The sequence below is a fragment of the Procambarus clarkii genome, chromosome 52 (assembly GCF_040958095.1).
Source record: "Procambarus clarkii isolate CNS0578487 chromosome 52, FALCON_Pclarkii_2.0, whole genome shotgun sequence".
NCBI classification, from domain to species: Eukaryota; Metazoa; Arthropoda; class Malacostraca; order Decapoda; family Cambaridae; genus Procambarus; species Procambarus clarkii.
This window is the reverse complement of record NC_091201.1, coordinates 3,615,055-3,639,640: the sequence shown is the minus strand read 5'-3', so window position 1 is coordinate 3,639,640 and position 24,586 is coordinate 3,615,055. Positions and strand designations below refer to the sequence as shown.

At 44.7% G+C, this 24,586-nt stretch overlaps 1 protein-coding gene across 1 annotated transcript in view; it reads left to right on the top strand.

Annotated features, from left to right (window-relative positions):
- The window catches only part of LOC123763703 (Structural maintenance of chromosomes 6), a 129,701-nt gene that overhangs the window by 24,366 nt on the left and 80,749 nt on the right, over nt 1-24,586 (top strand). Inside the window, exons 4-9 of the mRNA XM_045750994.2 lie at nt 3,571-3,667; nt 4,505-4,663; nt 6,845-6,966; nt 9,216-9,338; nt 9,824-9,946; nt 14,664-14,794. Of these exons, the coding sequence (XP_045606950.1) occupies nt 3,571-3,667; nt 4,505-4,663; nt 6,845-6,966; nt 9,216-9,338; nt 9,824-9,946; nt 14,664-14,794 (755 nt within the window). The remainder of the gene's footprint in view (nt 1-3,570; nt 3,668-4,504; nt 4,664-6,844; nt 6,967-9,215; nt 9,339-9,823; nt 9,947-14,663; nt 14,795-24,586) is intronic.

The following is a 24,586-nucleotide window of genomic DNA, read 5'->3' as shown; positions in this document are numbered from 1 at the left end:
GCTCCCCGTTTCCCCTGGTGTGCGCGCTCCCCGTTTCCCCTGGTGTGCGCGCTCCCCGTTTCCCCTGGTGTGCGCGCTCCCCGTTTCCCCTGGTGTGCGCGCTCCCCGTTTCCCCTGGTGTGCGCGCTCCCCGTTTCCCCTGGTGTGCGCGCTCCCCGTTTCCCCTGGTGTGCGCGCTCCCCGTTTCCCCTGGTGTGCGCGCTCCCCGTTTCCCCTGGTGTGTTCCAGGGAATCATATTCGGTGTCAGGGGTTTTGTGTTTTAACAGAGCCCTAGTGGCCAAGTATTTGGCAAATGTTCCTGGTCCCAGTTGGTCATGTGTTGTTTTGGGCTGTGTCTACACAGTAAAATAACTTACTTTAGCAAACAATGTGAAAGAAAATGCAGAATAGAACTAGTAAATAGCAGGGTTGCCATAGGCACAGAGAACACTGTATAAACATCAGAGGTCCGTGGTTACTCAACATCCACTCAGCGAGTATGTATAAGAAATATTGCGGGAACAACTGTGGACATTTTCAAGAGAAAACTAGATAATTTTCTAAAAGGAGTGCCGGACTTACTGGGCTGTTGTGGATATTTGGGTCTGCGGGCTGCTCCAAGCAACAGCCTGTGGACCAAGCTCTCACAAGTCAAACTGGCCCTGGGCCAGGCTTGGGGAGTAGAAGGGCTCCCAGAACCCCATCCAGATACTATTCAGGTACATGTCTCCCAGCCTGGTTTCTCTTCTTGGTCTTATTGCCTGCCACCTCTCCTCCTTCCTGGTAAGTCCCATATTTGCTTTCTGTGGTTAGTTAGCTTCAGGGAGCCACTGAGAGTCTTCCTTGAAATGCTCAGTATTAAATGTAATGAAATGCCTCTTTCTGGAGGAGTCCTGATTTTTCCCCTCCCCCTTCCTCCAGGTTTCTCAGTTCATTGTTGGGGTGTTCATCAGCTCCAAAACCGAGATGGAGGAGTTGGTCGAGACCTGGGACTGGGCCATCTGTTGGTGGTAATTGATACTAATGGGCTTAGGGTTAATTTAAGTGAATCCCATGGTCAGTGTGAATTGTCTGCTGAATTCTTTGGTGGTTTCGAGGCTTTGTTTTACGTAAATCCTCCAGTGTCTCTAAAGCTTCTCTAACTTTCTGGAGGCTTTTTCCAGTGGGGTGGCGGATTGTCACCCACCCACTCACTCCATGCGACTGTGAGGGAGGCCAGGTTCTGGCTCCGGTCCCTGGTAAGCCAAACAGAACTCCAGTGACTGATCTTTTAGTATGGAGCAATCTTGGGATGATAGCTTTCAGGGGGTCACCAGGGCTTCTCCATAAAGAGGCATTTCATTACATTCAACTCTGGGATTTTTAAAAGAATAACAAATTAAGAGAATGGCCTGCACTATCAACATCAATCATTACTGTAGCACTCTATGCTAGTGATACTAAACAGTTTCTTGGTCGTGTGTTTGTTGTTGTGTTGATTTAGGGGCGATGACGATCGTGGGATCGGATGCGCCCCGGCTGCCTGATACTGGGAAATAGCGGAGGGATGGGGTCCCTATAGTCTCTTCAGGCCATAGACCCTGCAATCTCCTCAGGCTACATATTTTAGTCTCTTCAGGCCACGGACATGACGGTTCAAGCGGAAGGTATGGCGAAGGATGTCATGACGGACGTCTTCATCTCTCGCACCTGCCCCGTCAAGGAGAACGGGAACTGTGAGGCGAGGAATATTTAGCCTACAAAGGCACTCTGTAGTCTGATGCGAGCGCTATGAAAACGAGGGCAGTGAAAGTGTTCCACTGTGTCCTCCTGGGTCAGACACCACTGTTCATGATCAACGGTGGTGCACTGGCGATAAAATTGTCTAGAAATTGCGTCTAATTAAAAAGGGAGCAAGCATTCCAAAACACCACAGTATTCTTAGGATGGGGTGCCATTATCCCTGAAATACAACAGCTAACTTTCTGACCACCTGTGCAAAGATGTCTCCAAAGGGAAAACTACTAGAAAAAGCCATAAAACCCTCATACAAAGTAAGTAAAATGTGTGGTATTAATGACAGCCAGTCCAGAGAATGTTGATCAATGCTTCTCTCTGCCTGACGGAAGCGGTGATCTGCTCGCGAACTCTTGACGACGCCTGTGACTGGTGGGTGCTTCACTCTGAGCCTCGTGTTCCACCGGTGTCACACTTCCCTGGGAAAGTGCCTGCGGGATGCAACCCGTTCTCGCAAATTTAATAAGTCAATATTGACTTATTAAATATGTGCATAGGTGACATACTTAACATAATAGTTTCCCTTGAAAAGCTTCATAGAAAACACCGACCTTACCTAACCTACTTAGTATGTTAAGATAAGCATCTTATTGCTTCGTAATTACAATTATTACCTAACCTATACCTATAATAGGTTAAGTAACAATTGTAATTACGAAGCTATAAGATGCTTATTTTAACATACTAAGTAGGTTAGGTAAGGTCGGTGTTTTCTATGAAGCTTTTCAAGGGAAACTATTATGTTAAGTATGTCACCTATGCACGCAACTAATAAGTCAATATTGACTTATTAAATTTGCGAGAACGGGTTGCGGGACCAGAGGATCATCAGGGCTATCTGTTGGAGCAGTACCTCCTGATCAATGGGAGTGTCGACGACGCCAGTGTTGGCTTCTTTGGGGAGAGGCAGGAGGGTGACGAGTGCCAGGCTCCGCCCGAGACCGAGAGTCCATGTCTGTATCCGTGGATGAGTTTCCGCCCCTGTCAAGGCTATCCAGGAGGGAAAATCGATTAGCACCCTGGGCGTATGAGGCATGTGACTGGGACAGGCAAGAGCATCTGCTAGTTTCTACTTGTGAAGAGGCCCGACCAGGGGGAACCTGGAGGCGAGAAGAAGCGATAGGCTGATTGAGGGCGCGTAACCTCTGGAACAGTTCATGTCGAGGGGTTCCCGCTGTTTTATGATCGATGTCCAACTGGAGGGCCTCAAGATATACAGGGCAACTCTTGGACGTAACCTTGTGATGGCCATGGCATAAAAAGCAGCGAGATGCAGCAGAGCACCCACCGTTATCTCTGTCTGTATGGCTTGTTTTGCCGCAGTTTGCATAGCGTGCTGCATTACGGCAGGTGAGATGACTGTGGCCCAATAGATGACAAGCGTAACATCACAACACAAGGAAGTTGTAGGGCTGAACCTGATATGAGGTCCTGTGTAGTCTTTGATATTGATACTGTGTAGATACTTTGATATTTGGTCGTGTCTTTGATATTATGATTTAGATCTGTTTTCACAGTGCTGCATATAATGCATCATAAAATTGTGAAGTGAATAGGAAAGCTGGAGCAACAAGCAAGACCACACGGATATGAATTGAGATGGCAGAAATTGTAGCGGTGTGTTGATTGTTTATTATTGATACAGGTGTCGGCTGTATATGCAGTACTGTATTGTTGTACAGTATGTACTTTATTTCTAATACGTTGAAGTATTTTATTTGCATATTGGTACTGTATAAGTCTATAGTTATCATGTTTTATTAAAATATCTTATGTGATTGATGTACTAAGTAATGTTACATTATGTCTTGCAGGGAAGAAATGGGAGTGGCAAGAGCGCAATTTTAACAGCAGTGGTAGTTGGCCTTGGAGGTAGTAGTCGTTTAACAAATAGAGGAAATAATCTTAAAGGTATGAAACTTCTACTGCAGTATATTTACTTCATTTAAAAAGGCAGCCGGATGCTTGGAGGTTATACATAAAACCTGGACTGGCTTCAGTAGGGCCTTCAGTCTTCCTGTTTGTTAAGTAGAATCCTAGGTTGTATAATTTATATAAGGTCAGGGTGGTACAGTGGTAGAGGTTCCGGCTGGCAGTCTGTTGGCCATGGGGTTCGAGTCACCTAAGAGCTCCAATTGATTTTCATCATCGTCCCCACTGCCATCATTTATTATTTATTATTTCACTTATTATTAGTTATTATTATATTTCTAATTTTATACTCATCAGCCATTTTGCTTACTCTTTAACTTATTGTTCAATCCCCGACTGTCCAAGTGGAATGGTGCCCAACCTCTTGGGCATCATTCCTTATCACCTGTCCCATCCTAAATCCTTGTCCTAATCCCTTTTGGGAGCCGGTCGGCCGAGCGGACAGCACGCGGGATTTGTGATCCTGTGGTCCTGGGTTCGATCCCAGGCGCCGGCGAGAAACAATGGGCAGAGTTTCTTTCACCCTATGCCCCTGTTACCTAGCAGTAAAATAGGTACCTGGGTGTTAGTCAGCTGTCACGGGCTGCTTCCTGGGGGTGGAGGCCTGGTCGAGGACCGGGCCGCGGGGACACTAAAAAAGCCCCGAAATCATCTCAAGATAACCATCTCAAGATAACCCTTCCAAGTGATATATAGTCGTAATGACTTGCCACTTTCTCCTGATAGTATTTATCTTCCCTTCAATGTATTGATTGTCATTATCTCACCATTTACCTCACTGTGATCTATTAGTAATAATGATTACCATTTCTGCAGAACTTGTGAAGTATGGAAAACAAATAGCCACAATCGAGATTGGAATAAAAAACTCTGGGAGAGATGCCTTCAAGCACGAATTGTTTGGTGACTCGATTGTTGTTGAACGCAAGATACACAGTAATGGTGGAGGAGGATACAAGATAAAGGCTAAAAATGGTAACTGGTGTTTAATGAGCAAGTTGAGTTTGTTTGCATGTGCTTTGCTGCTTGTCTACTCGGAGTGAGTTTCAGCTCCAGAGCTCTGCCTCCTAACTATTGCACCTGTTACATCTTTACCTTTGACATTCCAGTATGGTTGTGCAGCTCGTCCTCCAAAAATGGGGTGGTAAATGTAAGAAGACAAATAAGTGCAATTATGTACTATTCATAGCAGTTAGGAATTGTACTTATTTTCACTTGGTAATAAATCGTACTGTCAAATATATTGTGAATATTTGAGTTTACCTGAAAAACTGAATAGAAAACCACAACCTTACCTAACCGTCTTAGTTTTTGAAGATAATAATTTTATTGCTTGTTAATTACAATTAGTACTTAACTTATAGCTACAGTATATTGATATTACAGTTTTATAAAACTAATAAAACAAAACTAAAATATATCAATAAATTATAAAGTAACTCAGGATATTTTAAAACTTTGTATAAAATCTACATTATTTAATAAACCTGAAAAAGAAATTCCTGATATTTAAGACTTGTGACTTGCTAATCTAAATTGAAAACTTCATCCTAAAATTCTGAGTGTCTTAACAGAAAACGAGGAGAATTAAATCGGGGGAGGGAGTTTGGTAAATGTAACAGCCCCATAAGTACAGTTATGCACTGTTTATGACAGTAAGAAAGTGTACTTATTGCACTTAGTATTAAATCGTACTGTCAATTCGGAGGATGGGTTGCAACCGGTTGTGTGTGCTTTTGAAGCTGTGAATTGTTAGAGTTCATTACCTTTGCTTGTCTTGCTGCATAATATTTTTTTTACATTTCTTTGGCTCATCCATGTTTTAAAATTCCCCCGTGCTCCCTAATTCTGTCTCATCTGTGTAAGACTTTTTTCCACATTGTCTATTGCTTTCAGTATCCTGTATACTTGAAGGGGTACCTGGCACTGCCCCCATCCCCTATTCTGCCTCTTTTTCTTTCCCCATCTCTCCCAACTCCTTATTCCACGCCTCTTCTTTCCCCCTCTCCCCATATCCTCACCTCATCCCCCATCTTCCCTCCCCTTTCCCCCCTTCTCCTCTCTTTCTTTCCCCACTTCTTCTATCCCTCTTTCCTGTCTGGCCTCCAACCTTGATCATACAGACATTTCCAGTTAGGTATGGTAAGAATTAAGAACATAAAGCAAATACAGGTTATAAGACACAATGAGATCTACCCATAGTAAAGTAGGAAAGCAACATGTGAAGGATCTGAACATTAATGGTGTCTGATGACCTACTGTTTAGGGAGCATAACCAAGAAAATATTGCATCAGCTAGAAAAATGACAAGATGGATTGAGCACCTTAAAATCCAGGTATTGCATCACATTGCTCATACTATTCTAATCACTTGCATTGTTCTGCCTTGAGTAATGGTTCCCATGTAAAACTTAGCAAATAGGACACTAAGGGGGGAACCTATAACAACGCCATCTATGGTACTTGTTTATACATGTGCCCATCAGGACTTGGTAAGAGTGCCTTATTTGGTACATGCTTTGAGTACCTCCGTAAGTGTACCTTCTTGGATGTCAAGGGGAGTACAAACTGGATCCTGATAAATTCTTTCCTTCATTCCAATAGTCTCATCCATGGGCACATTGGTGAACAGCAACTCTACATCAAAGAACATACTGTTAATTTAGCAGTATGTTAGAATATATAGTCCTGGTGCAATGTAGTCTTGTCTAATGAGTTGGGAAGCATTTGGTTGAATTTGAGCAGATACAGTGCTTCTGTATGATGTTCAAGAATGTAAGAACTCTTGTATGTATAAATAAATAAATAAAAAATAAAAATAAATACAGTACTGTACCGTGCAAATTGTTTGTTCTGTGGCAGATCATTTTCATGCATTTTAGAGATGCCCAGAATTATAGCCAGTAATTAGCAGTTAACTCAGTTGATAGGGCCTGGGTTTAGTTCCCAAGCAGGATGAGACATTTTGCCACATTTCCTTATGCTTAAAGCAGCTGTTCACCTGCAGTAAATAGGTAACTATGGGTTGGGCAACTGTTGTGGCTTGCGTCCTGGGGAAGACCACTTGTTGGCCTAATGTGACTTTGAGATGCCTCTCAAAAGTAAACTTGTAGCTATGAATAAATGTGTCAAATTATAAATCTGGCATTTTCTTAGGTACTATTGTCTCGGTGAAGAAGGATGAAATGCAAAGAATGTTAGACCACTTCAACCTGCAAGTTGATAACCCTATCACTGTTCTCAATCAAGATATGTCTCGAGCGTTCCTGAAATCTACGGTAAGATGAACATTGGATGTAAATAGGCTAGTTTAGTCTGTGGATATACACATTCTTAAACCACGGTATTTGCTTTCCCACCTAATAGCAGCCTTAGCATCTCCAAGATAATTGGCCAGTCATTTGGATGTACAGTATTGTATTCATAATGGTTCAGAATTTGGAGATCTTACCTCTTTGCAGAAAGGTATAAAATAGAAACTGGAATGACACTTTAGGTTTGTTGCATTGACTTAAGTTATTGATGGACATTATAAAGTAAGCACCAAGGGGTTGTAAGGTATCAAAGATAAAAATTGAATTAGTAAGTATTTCACATTTTACTGTTCCTTGTCAAATATTCTAATGAATTGTGTGTGACAAGTACAGTGGAATCCTGCTTAAATGGATCGGTTTGTTAAAGACTCCATCGTGTCCAATTTTTGCTATTTCATTTATTATAATAATGCTAAAATTATAGTATTTATTTTTGTAGACAATGGACAATTTTTTTTTGTGCATACAGTTGTTTTATACCAAATCACTTAACCCTTGTACTGAGCATCACATTCTTATATGTTTGACTAGTGGTGTGGATCACATCTCAAAATATTTTTAGTGCCGTGCAAAATTTGAAACTATTGCAGGTTCATGGGGGACACATCTGGTTCTCAGGTGTTCAATAAGCAGACCCATCTTGGGAAAACATCCTGAGTATGTTACCTTGGCTAAAGGCCAATACTATCAAGAGAACAATGTATGGGCAATGAATGTGTGTGTCTAGTTCCCAACCCGGTCGTGCAGCTCTGTTGATATTTTCACTTACAGATGAAATTAATAGTCTTGGATGAATTTATTTGAATTTACCCAAGGGCCAACCATTTATCTAGGGGCTTAGTGAGGGACAGGAAGCTGGTAGTTTGTCAAAGGCCTCCAAGGGCCCCCCTCCCCCTCCTCTTAACTGGCCTTTGAACTGCAGTAATGTCTTGGCATTTACTGATTAAGCAGGTATGTAGTTGTATGGGTTTACAACCCTGGGGGAAAACCATATGCTGTTTTCTGTCATATATTGGGGCTTGTTGAGCTAGAAGATGTTGCCCTTGTGTGTGTTAAGTTTGACCTTTTTAAAGAAGTGATCTAGATGAATATTCTCCAACTTGTTCAGTATTTTCAAGGTTTTAATGAGATCAGCCCAGTCGTGTCTGGTCTGCAGTATTGTTAGCCCTATGGCCCTTAACCATTCCTGGTATGAGAGTGAATTTAGTTGTGGGATGATTTTTGTTGCTCTGTAGTAAAAAATCATGCATCATAGGGGTTGCACCAGATATCTGTACAATTGAATAATCATTTTATTTTCTTGAAGTAAAAGGTTCATTTGACTATTCCTAGGGGTATGGTTGGGTTTTTTACTGCAGCTCCTTCCCGTTTGTGCAACTTTTAATGACTGGTGGCTTCTGACTCCTAGGTGCTTTTCTATATCAAGTTGCTGCATGGTAGTGAGGTTGTTTTCATAGTTGGATGTGTAATGTTATGCCCTACATGCAAGGTCTTGTAGTATTCAATATTAAATGGCATTTGCCAGTCTTTTGACAATTTGTGGAGTTATGTAGATCTCTTTGCAAGGCCTCGATGTAATTTTTGTTTCCTATTTTACCATAGATCTTAATATCATCTGCGAATTTTTATTTGGTTTATAATATTCTCGTGTATGCCATTGATGCGTGTGGCAAAAAGGTCTGGTCGCAAAAATGGAATTTTGCGGTGCCCCACTCACCCCATTTCTCCAGTCGTATTCATTTCCATTTAGGACAACCCTTTGCCTTCTTTGTTTTAACCATTGTTTTATCCATTCTAGCAATTTCTCGTTTATTTCACATGCTTTTATTTTCCTTGCCAGTCTCATGTGGTTCCTTATCACCGAGTCGGGTATGGGGTACCAAAAAAAGAGAAAGCATTAACTTTTTCGTAAGTGATTATTGATATCAGAATGTTCTAAAAAAACATGTTGCAGCATTTGATCTGTTAAATTTCAATAATGATTGGCCAACAATAGTGAAAAGTAGCAAAAATAGTAATTCTTGTCAAGAAATATCTACTCTTATTTGCAACTGAACTCTGGTTACAATAAACTCTAAAACAAACCAATTTGTTCCAGGCAAGTTGCACTATTTAAGATCTTTGCGGAATGTTGACTATAAGCAAGTTTATGCTAACTTGAGAGCAAGTTAGCATTTGTTATTTCATTGATAATGAATGTATTATGGTTTCAGGACCCACAAGCACTGTACCAATTTTTCCTGAAGGCTACACAGTTGCAGCAAATGAAAGAAGATTACAATCAACTGGACAAAGCTCTCAACATATCTCTTACTCTTATTCGGGAGCGGAAGGAGGTAAGTTATATGGTTATTAGAAATAAGTGATAAAAATAATCATTAATGCACTGTTTACTACCCATTGCAAACTTTCTTTAAAATGCTTACAAATCAAGCATTGTTGGCCTAACAATGCCAAATAATATAGCATTGTTCAGCATTGATTCCGTAATAAAAATAATTGTTTCAAGTTGAATATTATACAATTTCATAACATAAAACACCCAAGACTGACTGTAATGAAGTGTATCTTTTTGGAGGAGTCCCAGTGGCTTCCTGGGGCCCACTGGGGCTCCGTGTTTGTTTATAAAAACATGTGTACCTTCATGCACATGATACTTCTCCTGCCTTAGGTTGTAGTGTGTCTGTACCTTCATGGGTTAAGGAAATGTAATTGCCTTGTTTTGTTTCCACATAGGTATGGATTTACCTAAACTGCCTTAGTTTACAAAACAAAGTTATTTGCAATATTAAAAGTTGTTTTTTTCCTTGGACACTTTCAGATTCTACCATTGCTTAAGAAGGAGGTAGATGAACATCGTGCCCAGTATGAATTTTCTTCTATCTTTGCTAGTAAAATGAAAAAGAAGGTGCAGGATTTGCGGAAAGAATTAGTGTGGGCATTGGTAAGTATCGTGTCGTAAGTTTGAAGTCTGATGGTATTCCCACAGTGTATTTTACAAGAAGGAAAAAATATTTAGTATTCAGTATAAAAATAAAAGAATCATCTGTTAAACAGTTTTGAACTGTTTTTCATTGTGAATTTATCTCTACACCTGGTATATACAGTATTTATTTATTTACATTATTTTATGTAATTACCTAACTGTAATTATCCAAGCCTACCTTCTCTCTGTGAATCTTGCCGATTTCTGTTTTGTTTAACTCTCTGAATGTTTTCTTGGTTAGTGATCATAACAATCTCCAGCTCCCTGAGCCACTGTTAGGGGACCAGGTTCTCGATTTGGTGTCCGGTAGGCCATTAAATCCTCTTAAGGCTGATGTAACTACCTACAACTCATTCTTCTGTTTAGATAGTACTTTTTGTGACTATATGCACCATCGTACAAACATTGATGTACTAAAGAATTAGTAGGATTTTCTGTGGAGACTCCCTCCGGCTTCCCGGAGCTTACCAGGCTATATATGTATTGGACCATGGCATCAGTCAATTCAATTGGAGTTCTTGTCTATTGGGGACCAGGAGCAAGAACCTGGCCCCACTCAGGGGCACGAGGATCACTGGCCTATAGAAACCTCCATGTGGTTGGGAGCATTTCATATTTGTCATCAACCGGGTTTAGGCAACCAGAAAGGTAGGCATCCCAAAAACTCCACCTGCTTCAAAATTCCTACCGAAAACCGAACTATCAAGCAGAACTCCCAAATCCGAAAACAAGCAAACAAGCATGATGTTACAACCGCCGCCGCGCCACTGTCTGTGCAACTCCCCCCCCCCCCCCTCCCTGAGAGGGGGAAGAGGAAGCCCTAAACCCCTGCACTGGCCATACAACCCCAGTTCTGAGGCTGATGTGTTGAGTGGCTGTCGTTAAACTCTGGCTCCTGGTTCTGTGCAGTGCTGTACCTTTGCGGCGTTCAGCGAGCCACGAGTAATTCACGGAATACTGGGGCTACATGCACCTAGGGCCATCTTCCCTAGGTGCCCTGTAAGTACTGCCCTTGCAGCTTGGGGTTATCTTCCACAAGTCATTTGGGAATTACCTCCATAAGGATCTTTTTGCTGCTCGGTGATTGCCCACCCATGGGGTCGGCTGGGGTTTTCATAGTCGCTGTTTGACCTTGGGTAGGAGGTAGTATTGTCACTGGTAGGGGTGCAAGGTACTGTGTAGCTTATCACCTGTTGTCACAGTGGCGGGTTCTGTTCCTCCTGGAGACATACTTTTGCTGGGTTTTTCTTTTTCTTTTTGTTTGTTGCCTGGGGGGGGGGGGAGTCTGCCCCATGGTTCACCCTGTTATTTTGGTGGTCCCCTGCTAGGTCCCTGTGATTGTAAAAGTCACAGGGGTTCAGCTTTAATTATTCTCAGTAGTTTGGGCCAACCGGATAGCAGTACCTTGCCTGGACTTTCCTTTGCAGTCAGCCTAAGGGCCCTGGAAAACCCCATTGGGGCTGATTGGTTTGATGGATGCGTCCTCTGTGTCCCATCTTGCCTTGTGCAAGTTCGAAGGTTGCTCTGTCCCCTTGTCTCGGGGTGATATTCACTGGTTTTGTCTCCGTCATGTTGCCTGTTGGGCTGATGATACTTTGACCCGGAGTCCTGCGAGTGGTGTTCCTTGTTGGTGCTCCAATTCACCCAGTCCACAAATACTGATAATCGGGTGTAGGCAGGTTTGGCGTTGCATGCAAAGTTTCGGTTGCTGCAATGCGCTAGGTTGGTTGCTTCTCCGGATTACCCACAGCTGCCCCGCTTTGGTTAGAGGGTCCTGGACTTGGGAGCATTAGTCGCTTCGACTTTGGTGTTTATCCACTCTCCCTCATCCTTTCCCTGCTGTTGTTTGTCCTGTTTCTCCCCCCCCCCTTCCTCCTCCCTCCATGCTGCTGGCTCCCAAACATCTGAGGGTTTTGGAGTTGGGGCAGGGTTTAGATGTTGGTAAGACTCAAACAGTCTCAGGGGCTGCCCCATCTGATTTGGCGAAGGAGGCATTCTAGTCTGCTCCTCTGGCTGGGACGTTGGAGTCTGACCAGCGGGCTCCCCAGCTTTTCCAGTGGACTCTGTCTTTTCTTTAGAGGCGGAGGGTTTGGAGGACGGCTCTGCCTCAGCCCCATTTGGCCCCGCTTAGGTGTTGGTACCCTTAATGCAGGGGCTTATTGTTGCAAGGGGGTAGGGAGGAGGGATTTTCTTACCCCCCTCCTTGCACGAATTTGATACGAGTTCTGCTCCTCGGGTTCTTCGGTCCCTTCTTTCCGGAGGTTTTTGGCTTCCCTCATCCCATCTAAGGAGATTCGAGAGGCCATTGCGGTGTACCTCCTGCATGACCCGGATTTTGCCGCAATAATAGACCCTGCCTCGTTTGAGTTCGGCTCTGCTTTTCCTTATTGGGTGTGTTATGAGGTGCTGGAGTCACCCTGGTTGGCAGACTACCCTTTCTTTTCTTTGGGGCATGGCACTCGTTCTGTCAGACCCGCACGGTTGAATGACGAGAAACTTCTTTGGGTTTTTTGAGTTTTCAGGTTTACCTGGGGGGGGGGGGGGCGAGTTGGAGCACCTCAATGAGTGCTTATTTGCCCCCATTCTTCCTAAGGATATTGGGCAGGTGCAGGTTTCTGTCCTTTCGGTGTCCCTGGTAGCTGAGGATTTGTGCGCCCAGTGGCACTAGGCTTCGGTTTTGCGTTTCATTTTCCTGCTCGAGCTGTCTTTGGGACTGGCTTGAGGAGGATGTGGAAGTGTTGGGTGCCGGCCGGTGTCAGGTGCGCTTGCCTCGGCAGTTTGGGCGTCGGCTTCCTTGTTAAAGTTGTTTGCACCAATTCTGAAGGAGGTGGTGTCGTCTCTATTTTTTCTTCTCACCTCGCGTGCCAGCAGGCTGTGCTTGCTTGCTTCCTGGAATCCGTATGGGCCCTTGCTCTTAGGTTTTCGTCGCCCTTTTGGCCTTTGCCGTTTGCAGATTCTGTGGTTGTGCAGTATCTGCAGGCAGCTTCGTCTTGCTGCTGCCCTATGTCTGACTTTTTGGTTCTCCGGGGTGGCCGTGGGCGTCTTTTCTGGAGGGGTCGTGCCAGGATTCGGTATTCCTTCGGTCGTGGTAGGCCAGTGGTGCCAATTTCAGAATCGGTTACCTTCGGAGCTGGTAGCATTTGGTCAGTGCATTGTTGGCTCTGCGCATCAGTCTGCTTCTCGTAAGGGGCATCGGCCCTTTCGTGGGTCACCCTGTTAATATAACACTTTCGTGCTTTGGGCCCCAAGCCCCGTGCTACCTCAGGTGGGTTTGGGCGTTTCCGGCGGAGCTCGAGGGAAAGTGCGGTAATTCTGAAAAGTGTATACTCTTTTCAACTTTGTTGCCTCAATTCTCGTCCTAAGATATTCAATTTGGTATCAATGTGTTCGCAATAGAATTCTCTACAGGACTAAATGCATATAAAGCCCAAAAGCCCGGCAAGAAAGGGAGAAAGTGAGTGTGTGTTACCTGGGAGCGCGCAAGAGCAATGAAATGTGTATACCCTCTTTGGACATCTTAATTCTCGTCCTAGGTCTTTCATTTTGGTATCATTATGTTCGCAATAGAATTCCCTACATGGGTATATATGCATATAATGTCCAAAAACCCGGCGTACCACCCACAGCAAACAGAGAAAGTGACAGAGCGTTACCCCAGTGAGCACCAATAAAGAGCAATAAAATGGGTATACTCTTTTCAACTTTATCTCAATTCTGATCCTAGGTCTTTCATTTTAGTATCAATGTATTTGCAATGAAATTCCCTATAAGAGTATATGCATATAAAGTCCAAAATCGCAGCAAGACCTTCCCGTGAGGGTTGGGGCTCACTCCTTGTCCCATGATTTTTGGGCGTTTCGGGTCGTTTCCTTTGGCCTGCAGTGGCGATGGGTGGCTCCTCCTCCTTTGGGGAGTTCAGTGTTTGCTGGGCAGTCCTCTTCTGCGCTGTGTCAGGTCATCCTGGAGTAGGTACGTTTCGATGTGGTCGAAATGACCTCATCCCTCAGGTGGGTTTCCCACCCGTTTCCAATCTGGAAACGGGACTGTGTGTGCAGGTCTGGGGTTCATTCTGGACTTGTGCCGTCTGAACCCCTAGGTCTTTTGCCCCTCCTTTCGGGTGATCACTCTGCCCCAGGTCTGGTTGCTTTTGGAGCCGGGCACTTGGATGGCGATGATCCCCTTCTCCCTCCCAGGGAGGAAATGGGTTGCGCAGACAGCAGCGTGGCAATGTGATGACGTCATGCTTGTTTACTAATTTTTGTTGGGGAGTTCTGTCCACTTGTTCGGTTTTCGGTAGCAATATTTTTACCAGAATAGGGGTTTGTTTTGGGGTGCCTATGTTTCTGGGTGCCAGACCCGGTCGATGGCAAAAATAGAATGCTCCCAATCACATGGGGGTTTCTATAGGCCATTTCTCCTTGTGCCCCTCTGAGGGGGTCAGGTTCTGGCTCGTGGTTCCGGTAGGCAAGAACTCCATGCACTTTGATGTCAGAAAGCTAATAGTTACATATCAGGCTGGATAGCTCCAGGGAGCCAAAGGGGCTCCCCTCAGAATAGATGTTATATCCGCTGGCAAAAAAGTAATTTCTTGACTTTATGAAGATTGTCAGTATCTCACTTTTAAAGCTTAAGTTCTCAACCACAGATCCTGAGAGGCTTTTGATCTTTTTATCAGGTTATACGAGCAGAAAAGGAGGAACAAAATGCTCGTGAAGAACTTGAACAACACGAAAGCAAAGTAGCTGCAGTTCAAGAGAAGATTAATAACTTTCGTGCAAAGTATGAGGAGGAAAAACGACTACACAGGTAAGTGGATTGGTTTGTGCTGCATTACACACTCAAGAACAATACCTGGTTGATGGGGTTCTGGGAGTTCTTCTACTCCCCAAGCCCGGCCCGAGGCCAGGCCAATCTGTTCAAGGAAACAGAACAGATTTATTTTGTACACAAATTTGTAGTATAATCTTAGGAATAGAAGATTAAACTTCAATCATAGGAGCATCTTCGATGTTTAACTCCTTAACTGCGCGGCCTCCAAATATGACACCCCCCCCCCAGTGCGCAGGAAATAAAATCTCTGGAAAAAAATTATTTTCTGTTTTTAGTGTCAAAAAAACTTCCCTGAGTAAGGGTATAATAACAGAAGGTCAAAGTTGTAAGTACTTTAGCTGCTATGGGGTCCGTAAGTTAGTGCGTGACGTCATCATTCCCTGGTTGTCTGTGGCATACGCCCCGGTGTCGGTAGGGCGCTCGGGGCAGGATGCCCGAGTTGCCGCGAATATATTTTTGTTCATTTTCTGCGCACAGTTCCAAATACATTTTATACGCTTTTACGTGCCAATCCTATGTACTGTATAACGAACATGTATACTATTATTATTATGGCAATAGAACATCCGTATTGTCCGAAGACACTGTGTTATGTGCATGACACATGTGTACACATATCCAGAACATATTTCCATTATATTATGCTAATTTATGTATATATATAGTCTATTTACACACTATACGCTATCACACTATATATATACATTCACCATGAACACACTCAGAACTCCGCAAATGTCAGCTGCCACACCCTCACTCCTCCAACATCCAGGAGGGATGTTGGAGGATGAACACTCCCTCACTCCTCCAACTTCTTACTCGCCAACATTGCTCCTCCCATCATATTGTTATTGTTTGTATTACACTATTTACACATTTTATGTATACCTATCTACATGTTTTATTCACCAGAACTATACAAGTAAGCCAGTATTGTGTCCAAACTTTACAATGGCCACCATACACTGCATGAGAAATCACACAGCAGCCAGCAGACGACGCTACGATTATGTCACCTCCCTCGCCAAAATAGCTCCTCCCAACATTCTCCTGTTGCTGTTACTACACACATTGTATATACCCATGTACAAATGTGTTCACCATAGAGAACCACTAAGCTAGTATGATGAGCAAAACAAGAGTGGCTGTCACACAGGGAGGCTACCTCGATTCTCTCCCTCGCTCCCTCACCACAATTACTCCTCCCACAATACTACGCACAGTGCTTATTATCACCACAATCGTGCTATTATCACAATACTGGTCACTAAATCCTGTAAATACATAATTGACCAAGTTTATTTTGTAAAGGAACCTAAGACGTCGTTTGAAGAATTCTAGATGGACGAAATAATGCTGTGGTGCTGTAGCGCTGTGAACATCGTGAACAGCATTGAATTACTAATATTTGAACATTGTACACAGTCATTATCACACCCAGGCTCTTCTGTAATGCTATCATGGCTAAATAATACAAGTTATATATATATTTTGACATTAGGCGATGCTGTGGTCTTAACACTATTGCCGGCGCCATGCGCGCTCGGCAAACTGTGACGTTATGGGGCCAATGGTGCGGGCGAGCGTGCGGCGACGCCTAAATGTGTATACTCGTTTCAGTTTTCTCACCTTAATTCTTGTGCTACGTCAATCGTTTTGGTATCATTGTGTTCGCAATTAAATTCCCTGCAGATGTATATGCATATAATGTCCAATAGCCTGGCAAGACTCCACCACAGCAAAGCCTAAAGTCGGAAAAGTTACCCATGAATGCACAAAATCAGTAAAATGTTTATACTCGTTTCAGTTTTCTCACCTTAATTCTCATGCTACGTCGCTCGTTTTAGTATCATTGTGTTCGCAAATGAATTCCCTACAGGTGTATATGAATATAATGTACTAAAGCCTGGCGTGCCTCCCCACAGGAAAGCCTAAAGTTACTCGTAAACGAGCACCAATTTGTACACTGCAACCTAATGTGTATACTCATTCAGTTTGATAACATCAATTTTCTTGTTACATCTTTCATTTTGGTATCAAAATGTTCGCAATAAAAAGGCGCATATTTTAAAACTAGTCTCATAAAAATAGAGCAATAACTGGAATTTTAACAAATATTTTAATTCTTAACCCTTAAAGTGCGCATCACTTCATATGAAGTGTAAATCGTTTTACCAGTCAACTGCGCTTCACTTCATATGAAGTGTATGGGTACCGCACACGATTTGAATGGCCCGCGGTGTAGCTGGGGGTCCCATACGCTGCCCAGGGGCTCTAGTAAACAGCGGCCATTTTGAAAAAAAATCCAGCTCACGATTCGATGGCATGGGAGGCCTCAGTTTAGCGAGAGTCACCATGGCGAGCGCACGGTCAAACGCCTCACGGGCACGCACCACTCAGTCCCTCACCCCAGAGCAAATAGCCCACAAATTATTCTCTGAAGGTGAAGAAAGTGTGTTTGACGATTCAGACAACGATGAGGATTATACACAGTTGTCGGGTGATAGTAGCAGCAGCAGTGAAAGTGAGAATGACCGCCATGCCATGGCGAGGCCTATACGCTCTCCCATGCCTCCTCGCCCATTTTCTACCCCAATTCTACCACGACCTCACAGTTCCTGTGGATATTTTCTGTTTGAGGGTGACGAGTCAGAGGGAGGTGACTCCTTTTCTGGGTTTAGTGACTCAGATCAAAGTTTTATTGAGCCTGTGGCTGGTACCAGTGGTGTAACTGGGCGAGAAATTGTCGCGTCAGCAGCATCTCGCCCGGCCAAGCGCCACCGCATGGCACCACATGAGGGACCAAGACCCTCGTGTTCACGTGCACCCACCTCACGTGCACCCACCTCACGTGCACGTAGCCGCCGTGCTTCTCGCAGACGGTATTCAGCTCCTGGTCGCCGGTATGCATCGCTTCCTCGCCGTCTTTCCTCTGCATCTCGCAGGATGCCTGGTGTACTTGAGTGGAGTGATGGTGACGATTTTATTCCTAATATTCCTCACTTTGACGATAAAGATGTAGGGATTACAAACCTTTTCCCTAATCAAGGTGAGGACATGGCTGAGATGGAATATTTTACAGCATTCTATGATGAACCACTCATGGAATACATTGTACACCAAACGAACCTGCATGCTGCTTACCTGATTGAGAGGGAAATCACAGAATTTTCACGACTGCAGCGTTGGAAAAATACCACAGTGGCGGAAATGTATGTGTTTTTGGCACTCTGTTTGTTGATGAAGCACTGTCACAAACATGCAATAAATGACTATTGGAGCAAGGACAAGACAATACCAACACCTTTATTCGGGAAATATATGTCACGAGACAGGTTTCAGATACTCCTCAGGTGTCTACATTTTGGAAGTGTTCAGGACCGAACACCTGATGATAGACTGTGGCGAGTGAGGCACTACATGAACGATGTTATTGGAAAATTCAGAGATTTTTACGTACCAGCACAGAAGCTGGTGGTTGATGAATCTCTCATACTTTTCAAGGGACGTGTTCCATTCAAACAGTACATTCCCTCAAAACGAAACCGATTTGGCCTGAAATTTTTTGTTCTTTGTGATTGTGAGACAGGATACGTGTTACACATGATTCTGTACTCGGCTAGTGATGTAGACATTCCCGGTAACGACGAACATGGATTCTCGGGGAGTGTAGTGAAGACCATCATGGCTCCGTGGATGAACAAGGGACACATTTTATACACAGATAATTACTATACAAGTCCCTTGCTAGCTCGGTTCTTGCTAGAAAATAGAACCGGATTGGTTGGTACAGTAAAGCCACAACGAAGGGAAATGCCTGTGTTTGACAACGACATTGCAGTTGGTGAGTGTCAGAGAAGGAAAAGTGATAACATTCTGTCAATTCGGTGGAAAGACAAAAGAGAGGTGAACTTGTTGACAACAATTCATGATGGAACAATGGTGAACAGTGGGAAAGTGAGCCATAAAACAAACGCACCACTATATAAGCCAGACTGTGTTTTAGACTATAATATCAACATGCGGTTGATTGATAAATCAGACATGATGATTGGCACTGCAGAGTGTGTGCGGAAGACATGTAGGTGGACGAAAAAAGTGTTCTTCCATCTTGTGGACATGAGCATGCTGAACTGTTTCAACATGTACCTTGTGAGAACTGGACGTAAGCCCACTTTCCGTGACTTTGTATTTGATGCTGCAATACAGTTATTAGGAAAGTTTGCAAAAGATGTCCCAGGTATTCAGCGGCCCATCATAAACCCACTGTTGCAGCATGCTGGTACTCCACGCCTCGCTCACACTGAAGGCTTCCTAGCACACAAACTTAAGTATTTGCCACCTGGTGTGAAGCGTGCAATAGCCCAACGTGATTGCTTGGTGTGTAAAACAACGACACGTAGAGACAAGAAACGGAAGCTTGTGCAAACATGGTGTGAAACGTGTGGTATCCCATTATGTGCTGTCGACTGCTTCAATGACTACCACAGTCTAGAAATCTTCTAAGTGTGCTTCAAAGTGTGTATAGCGTGTGCGAGTGTGTAAATATGTAAACATATAAGCAGATAGCGTGTGCGTGTGTGTAAATATATACAAATATAAGCAGAACATACAATATAATAGACTGTAATGACATATTATATTGCCGTAATTGAAAACATTTGTGTGCGCCTGTGTATACTCAAATATGCAACAATTATTGATACAAAATATGTTCAAACAGTATTTGAAACACAATTAGTGAAAAAAAATTAGATAAAATGCGCTTAGACATTGTAAATAAATAGCGCGAAAATATATTTGTGGCAACTCTGGCTGTTTGAGGACCGCGCGCAACATCTCCCGGGCGTGTACTGCATGAGCGAACATGCAGATTGTGACGTCATCACCGAGCTTCTCGGCTCTATTGCAACAAAAGTAAGTACAATAGAATTTTTTTTTTATTTTTCCCGTGATCAGTGAACAGAACTTAACAGATTAGCAAAAAAAAAAAATTTTTTTTTTTTCAAAATGACATGCGCCTGTGTGGATAGCAGGATATTAGACCCCGAGCATGTTAAGGGTTAAAGCTCATCATCATAATTATTTATATCTTTCCAGTGTTCTGACATAAATTTTTGTGTTACATCTTTCATTTTGGTATCAAATTGTGCGCATTCTAAAGGCGCGTATTTTGATACTACCCCGAGGTTGATTGCATAAAAGAATTTTATACAAATATTTTTGTAGTGGACGCAAGTCCGGTCCAAAGCTAGGATTCAAGAGAAAAATAATGGACGGCTGTCCGGTCCAAAGAGACTGATAGTGCAACCCGTTCTCGCAAATTTAATAAGTCAATATTGACTTATTAAATATGTGCATAGGTGACATACTTAACATAATAGTTTCCCTTGAAAAGCTTCATAGAAAACACCGACCTTGCCTAACCTACTTAGTATGTTAAGATAAGCATCTTATTGCTTCGTAATTACAATTATTACCTAACCTATACCTATAATAGGTTAAGTAACAGTTGTAATTACGAAGCTATAAGATGCTTATTTTAACATACTAAGTAGGTTAGGTAAGGTCGGTGTTTTCTATGAAGCTTTTCAAGGGAAACTATTATGTTTAGTATGTCACCTATGCACGCAACTAATAAGTCAATATTGACTTATTAAATTTGCGAGAACGGGTTGAATAGTGTCAAGCTGAACAGCAGTGATGTGAACTCATGCTGCGTGCACCGGCCTTAGTTGCTCACTCACTACTGAGGCTCTCACACCCTGGGAATGTGGACCACGATTTTTTTTAAAGATGGCGTCTGTTTACAAGAGCGCTGAGGAAGCTGATGTGAACCCCATGTAGCCGCAGGAGTTTTGAAAGGAGCGTGAAAAATACAAATACCTGGAGGCGCGTAGTGCACCCCAGACGTGGGCCTGCAGGCGTGTTGTGCAGTTAAAGGGTTAATCTTAGGAATAATAGTGATAGCATAAGAGGTGGCTGGGGCGAGCATGGTCATATGAGGTGGCTGGGGTGAGCATGGTCATAAGAGGTGGCTGGGGCGAGCATGGTCATAAGAGGTGGCTGGGGCGAGCATGGTCATAAGGTGACTGGGACGAGCATGGTCATAAGAGGTGGCTGGGGCGAGCATGGTCATAAGAGGTGGCTGGGGCGAGCATGGTCATAAGAGGTGACTGGGACGAGCATGGTCATAAGAGGTGGCTGGGGCGAGCATGGTCATAAGAGGTGGCTGGGGCGAGCATGGTCATAAGAGGTGGCTGGGGCGAGCATGGTCATAAGAGGTGGCTGGGGCGAGCATGGTCATAAGAGGTGACTGGGACGAGCATGGTCATAAGAGGTGACTGGGACGAGCATGGTCATAAGAGGTGGCTGGGGCGAGCATGGTCATAAGAGGTGGCTGGGGCGAGCATGGTCATAAGAGGTGGCTGGGGCGAGCATGGTCATAAGAGGTGACTGGGACGAGCATGGTCATAAGAGGTTACTAGGACTAGCTAAAACTAATCTTTAAAACTAGTCCCATAATAATGGAACAATAAATGGAATTTTAACATTTTAATTTCTGATGCAAAATGCATCCCGCTGAACATCTGTAAGATTATTAATGGACACAAACTGCATCGCCGCCGGACGAAAGTATTAAGCTGCCACTACCCTGAGTTACCAGACAGGGGACTGGGAAAAGATGTAAGGACATGTGGATATTAATATCCTTCCAGGACAGGTTAGGCAATGAATTATTGGTAAAAGGATCCTTGCCTGGTGCTTGAATAATCCTGAAATCACTTAGGTTTACTATAAAGAATAACAGGAGCAGTGCTGAACACTAGTATTGATACATCTTAATGAACTGAAGGGAAAAGGGATACCGTACTTACTTCCACAGTGAATTCCATTCGACCTTGAGGTACTTGATGTTTGACCCCAAGAATCTTGGATCACACCCCAACACACTCCCAACAGTTCTCACTCTGTCGATTCTCATTTAAACTTGCTCTTCTATTCATCTCATACGGGCATGTTATCCTCGGCCCTCTTTTGATGTGGAAGTAGTGATTCTCGTGGATTAGTAGGGCAACATCATCACTGAAGGTGGTCACCTATGTGACCACTTTCACCATTGACCCGAGTTGACATGGCCCTTGTGCTTAACTGAGGTGTGAATTTCCATTGTGTACAGCCAACTTTTAAGAGACGCTTAACCGTTGCAACTATTACTGTTCTGCTGTGTATGGCTCTTTTTGTTATGCAATTTTTCTGGGGGGAGCCCTGTCGGCTCCCCAGAGTTATTCAGGCTGATATGCTAATGTCACTTTGGCATCAGTCATGTGTATGGAGTTCTGTGGGCCTATCGGGAACCACGAGCCAGAAGCTGGCCCCCTCAGAGAGGCAAGAGGAGCAATGGCCTATAGAAACCCCCGTGTGGTTGGAAGCATTCTATGTCTGCCATCGACTGGATCGGGCACCCAGAAAGGTAAGTGTCCCAAAACAAACCCCTATTCCGGTTAAAATTGCTAGCTAACGCCGAACTAGTGGATAGAACTCCCCCCAAAAATACGAGCAAACTAGCATGATGTCACACGTCACCGTGCCGCTATCTGTACAGCTCCCTCCTCCCTGGGAGGGGAAGGGGGAGCCCCAGACCCCCATGCCAGTAATCCACACCCCAGTCCTTCGGCTGATGCTAAAGGCACCGGTTGTGTGCTCCGGCTCCAGTGGTTGTTTCAGCACTGTACTTAGAGTGTGGTGTCTGTCTTCTAGGTGGTGCGTGATTTGGGACCGAGTCTCCAGTACTCGGGCTGCATGCGCCTAGGGGTTCCCTTCCCTAGGTGCCCTGTAGGTACTGCCCTTGGGGCTTGGGGTTACCTTCCACAAGTTCCTTGGGTCCTGCTTCTGCTAGGCCGTTTACTGCTTGGTTTTCGGCCGCCCTTTGTGTGATAGGGGGTTCTGTCTTCCTTGTTCGCCTTAGGGTAAGGGGCAGTTTGCACTGGTAGGGGTGCAGGGTACTGCGCAGTTTTTCACCAATCAGAGCGGCCAGCTCTGTTCCGTCTGGGTACGCTGTACTCTTGCGGGGTTTTCTCTTTCATTTTGTTTGACTACCTGGTTGGAGGGGTCTGCCTTTGGTTCTTTCCCCCTTTTGTACCGAGTTCTCTTCCTTCTTCTGGTGGTTCCCTCTGCTAGGTCCCCGTGAGCGTACACGTCCCGGGGGTTCAGTTCTTAGAAAGTTGTTTGGTAGACATGGGCGCCGGTTAGCAGTACCCTGCCTGGGATTACCGGAGCGCGAGTCCTTTTATAGTAAACGCTCTGGACCCTGGGAAACCCCTAGGGGGAGCGTGGGCCCGATGGATGTGGCCCCGGAGTCCACCCCCCCTCACTTTGTGCGAGTTCGAGGGTTGCTTTGTCCCCTTGTCTCAGGGTGACACTCTCGGTTTTGCCTCCGTCTGCTGCCTATGGAGTCGGTGACACCTTCAGCCTTGAGTCCTGCGAGTTTTGTTGCTTGTTTGTGACTCGGTTACCCAGAAATATGCTGACTATGTGGGTGCAGGCAGCACGGGGGCTGCACTTTGGGTTTTGGTGACAACGTGCTAGGTTGTTTGCTCCCCGGAAGCCCCGAGGCTGCCCTGTTTTGATTGGTGGTCTTATTGAGTCCCTTCCCCCCCTCTTCCTCTCTGCATCTGGGTCCTTCCCATTTGTTGGTTCGAGGTCGGGGCGGGGTTTCCATGGTTTTGAGACTTGGTTGGTCTCAGGGAACTCCCCTTCCGGGGTAGCGACGGGGGCATTCGAGCCTGTTCTTCCAGCCGTGTTGTAAGAGTCTGCCAGTGGGCTCCCTTCCTTTGTGCTTTTCACTGTTGCCCAGGTTTTTCCTTGAGGCTGGGGTTTTGGGGGGCCTGCCGTGTGGGTTCCTGGGGCTGGGGAGGAGCTGCCTTGGGAGGCCTCAGGCCTCGTTGAACCCCACCGGGCTTTTTTCTACTCTCTGGGTAGGACTTGCGGTTGCATGGAGTGTGGTTTTCCTTCCCCACTCTCCACACGAGTTGTTGGGCGTTGGCCCCTCCCCGGGCTTGGTTCCTTGTCCTTTAAGCCCGTTGGTTCCGTCCTGTCGGTGGGTGCTCTTCTCCGTTATTCCCTCCCCTTTTTCTTGGAACGGGACTTCTCCGTCATGTTCCCCTCTTCTTGGGGTTCTGCATGACTTTTGGTCTCGGGTGTGACTGGGCCTTTCTATGCCTTCGTCATTTGTACCTGCTTCTGTGTTCTCGAAGGTTCAGGATGATTATTGCTCCTTCCCTTATTATTGGAATGTCTGTCGTCTTTCGGTGAGGCTTCTCGCCAGTCCTTTCTAGGGCTTGTTGGTTTTCTTCCATGTTTCCTCTTGGTTTTCGGCCCCATCTCGTTCTTTTGTTCATGTATCTTCTCTCCGTGCTGTCTCGGCACTGCTCGTTTTCCTTCCATACTCTTGGTCCGGGATGCCAGGTTGGGCTGCTTGTGGCCTGGTTGGGCTACTTGTGGCCTGGTTGGGCTACTTGTTGCCCAGTTGGGCTCCTGGTAGCCCGGTTGGGTTCCAGTTCGGTTCATTGTTTTCATTAACTGAGCCGACTATGTGTCGCTGCTTACTCCTTTTTGGCTTCTGTTTCTGTGCGTTGGGCTGTTTCTTCTCTTGAGCGAATCACTCGGGATACAAACTGTTGGGCTACTTTAGTGTCCTGCGCATGCTCTGTGGGATTTTGTTTTGGTTTGGGCGGTGTGCACATGTGCTGGTGTTCTCCGTCCATT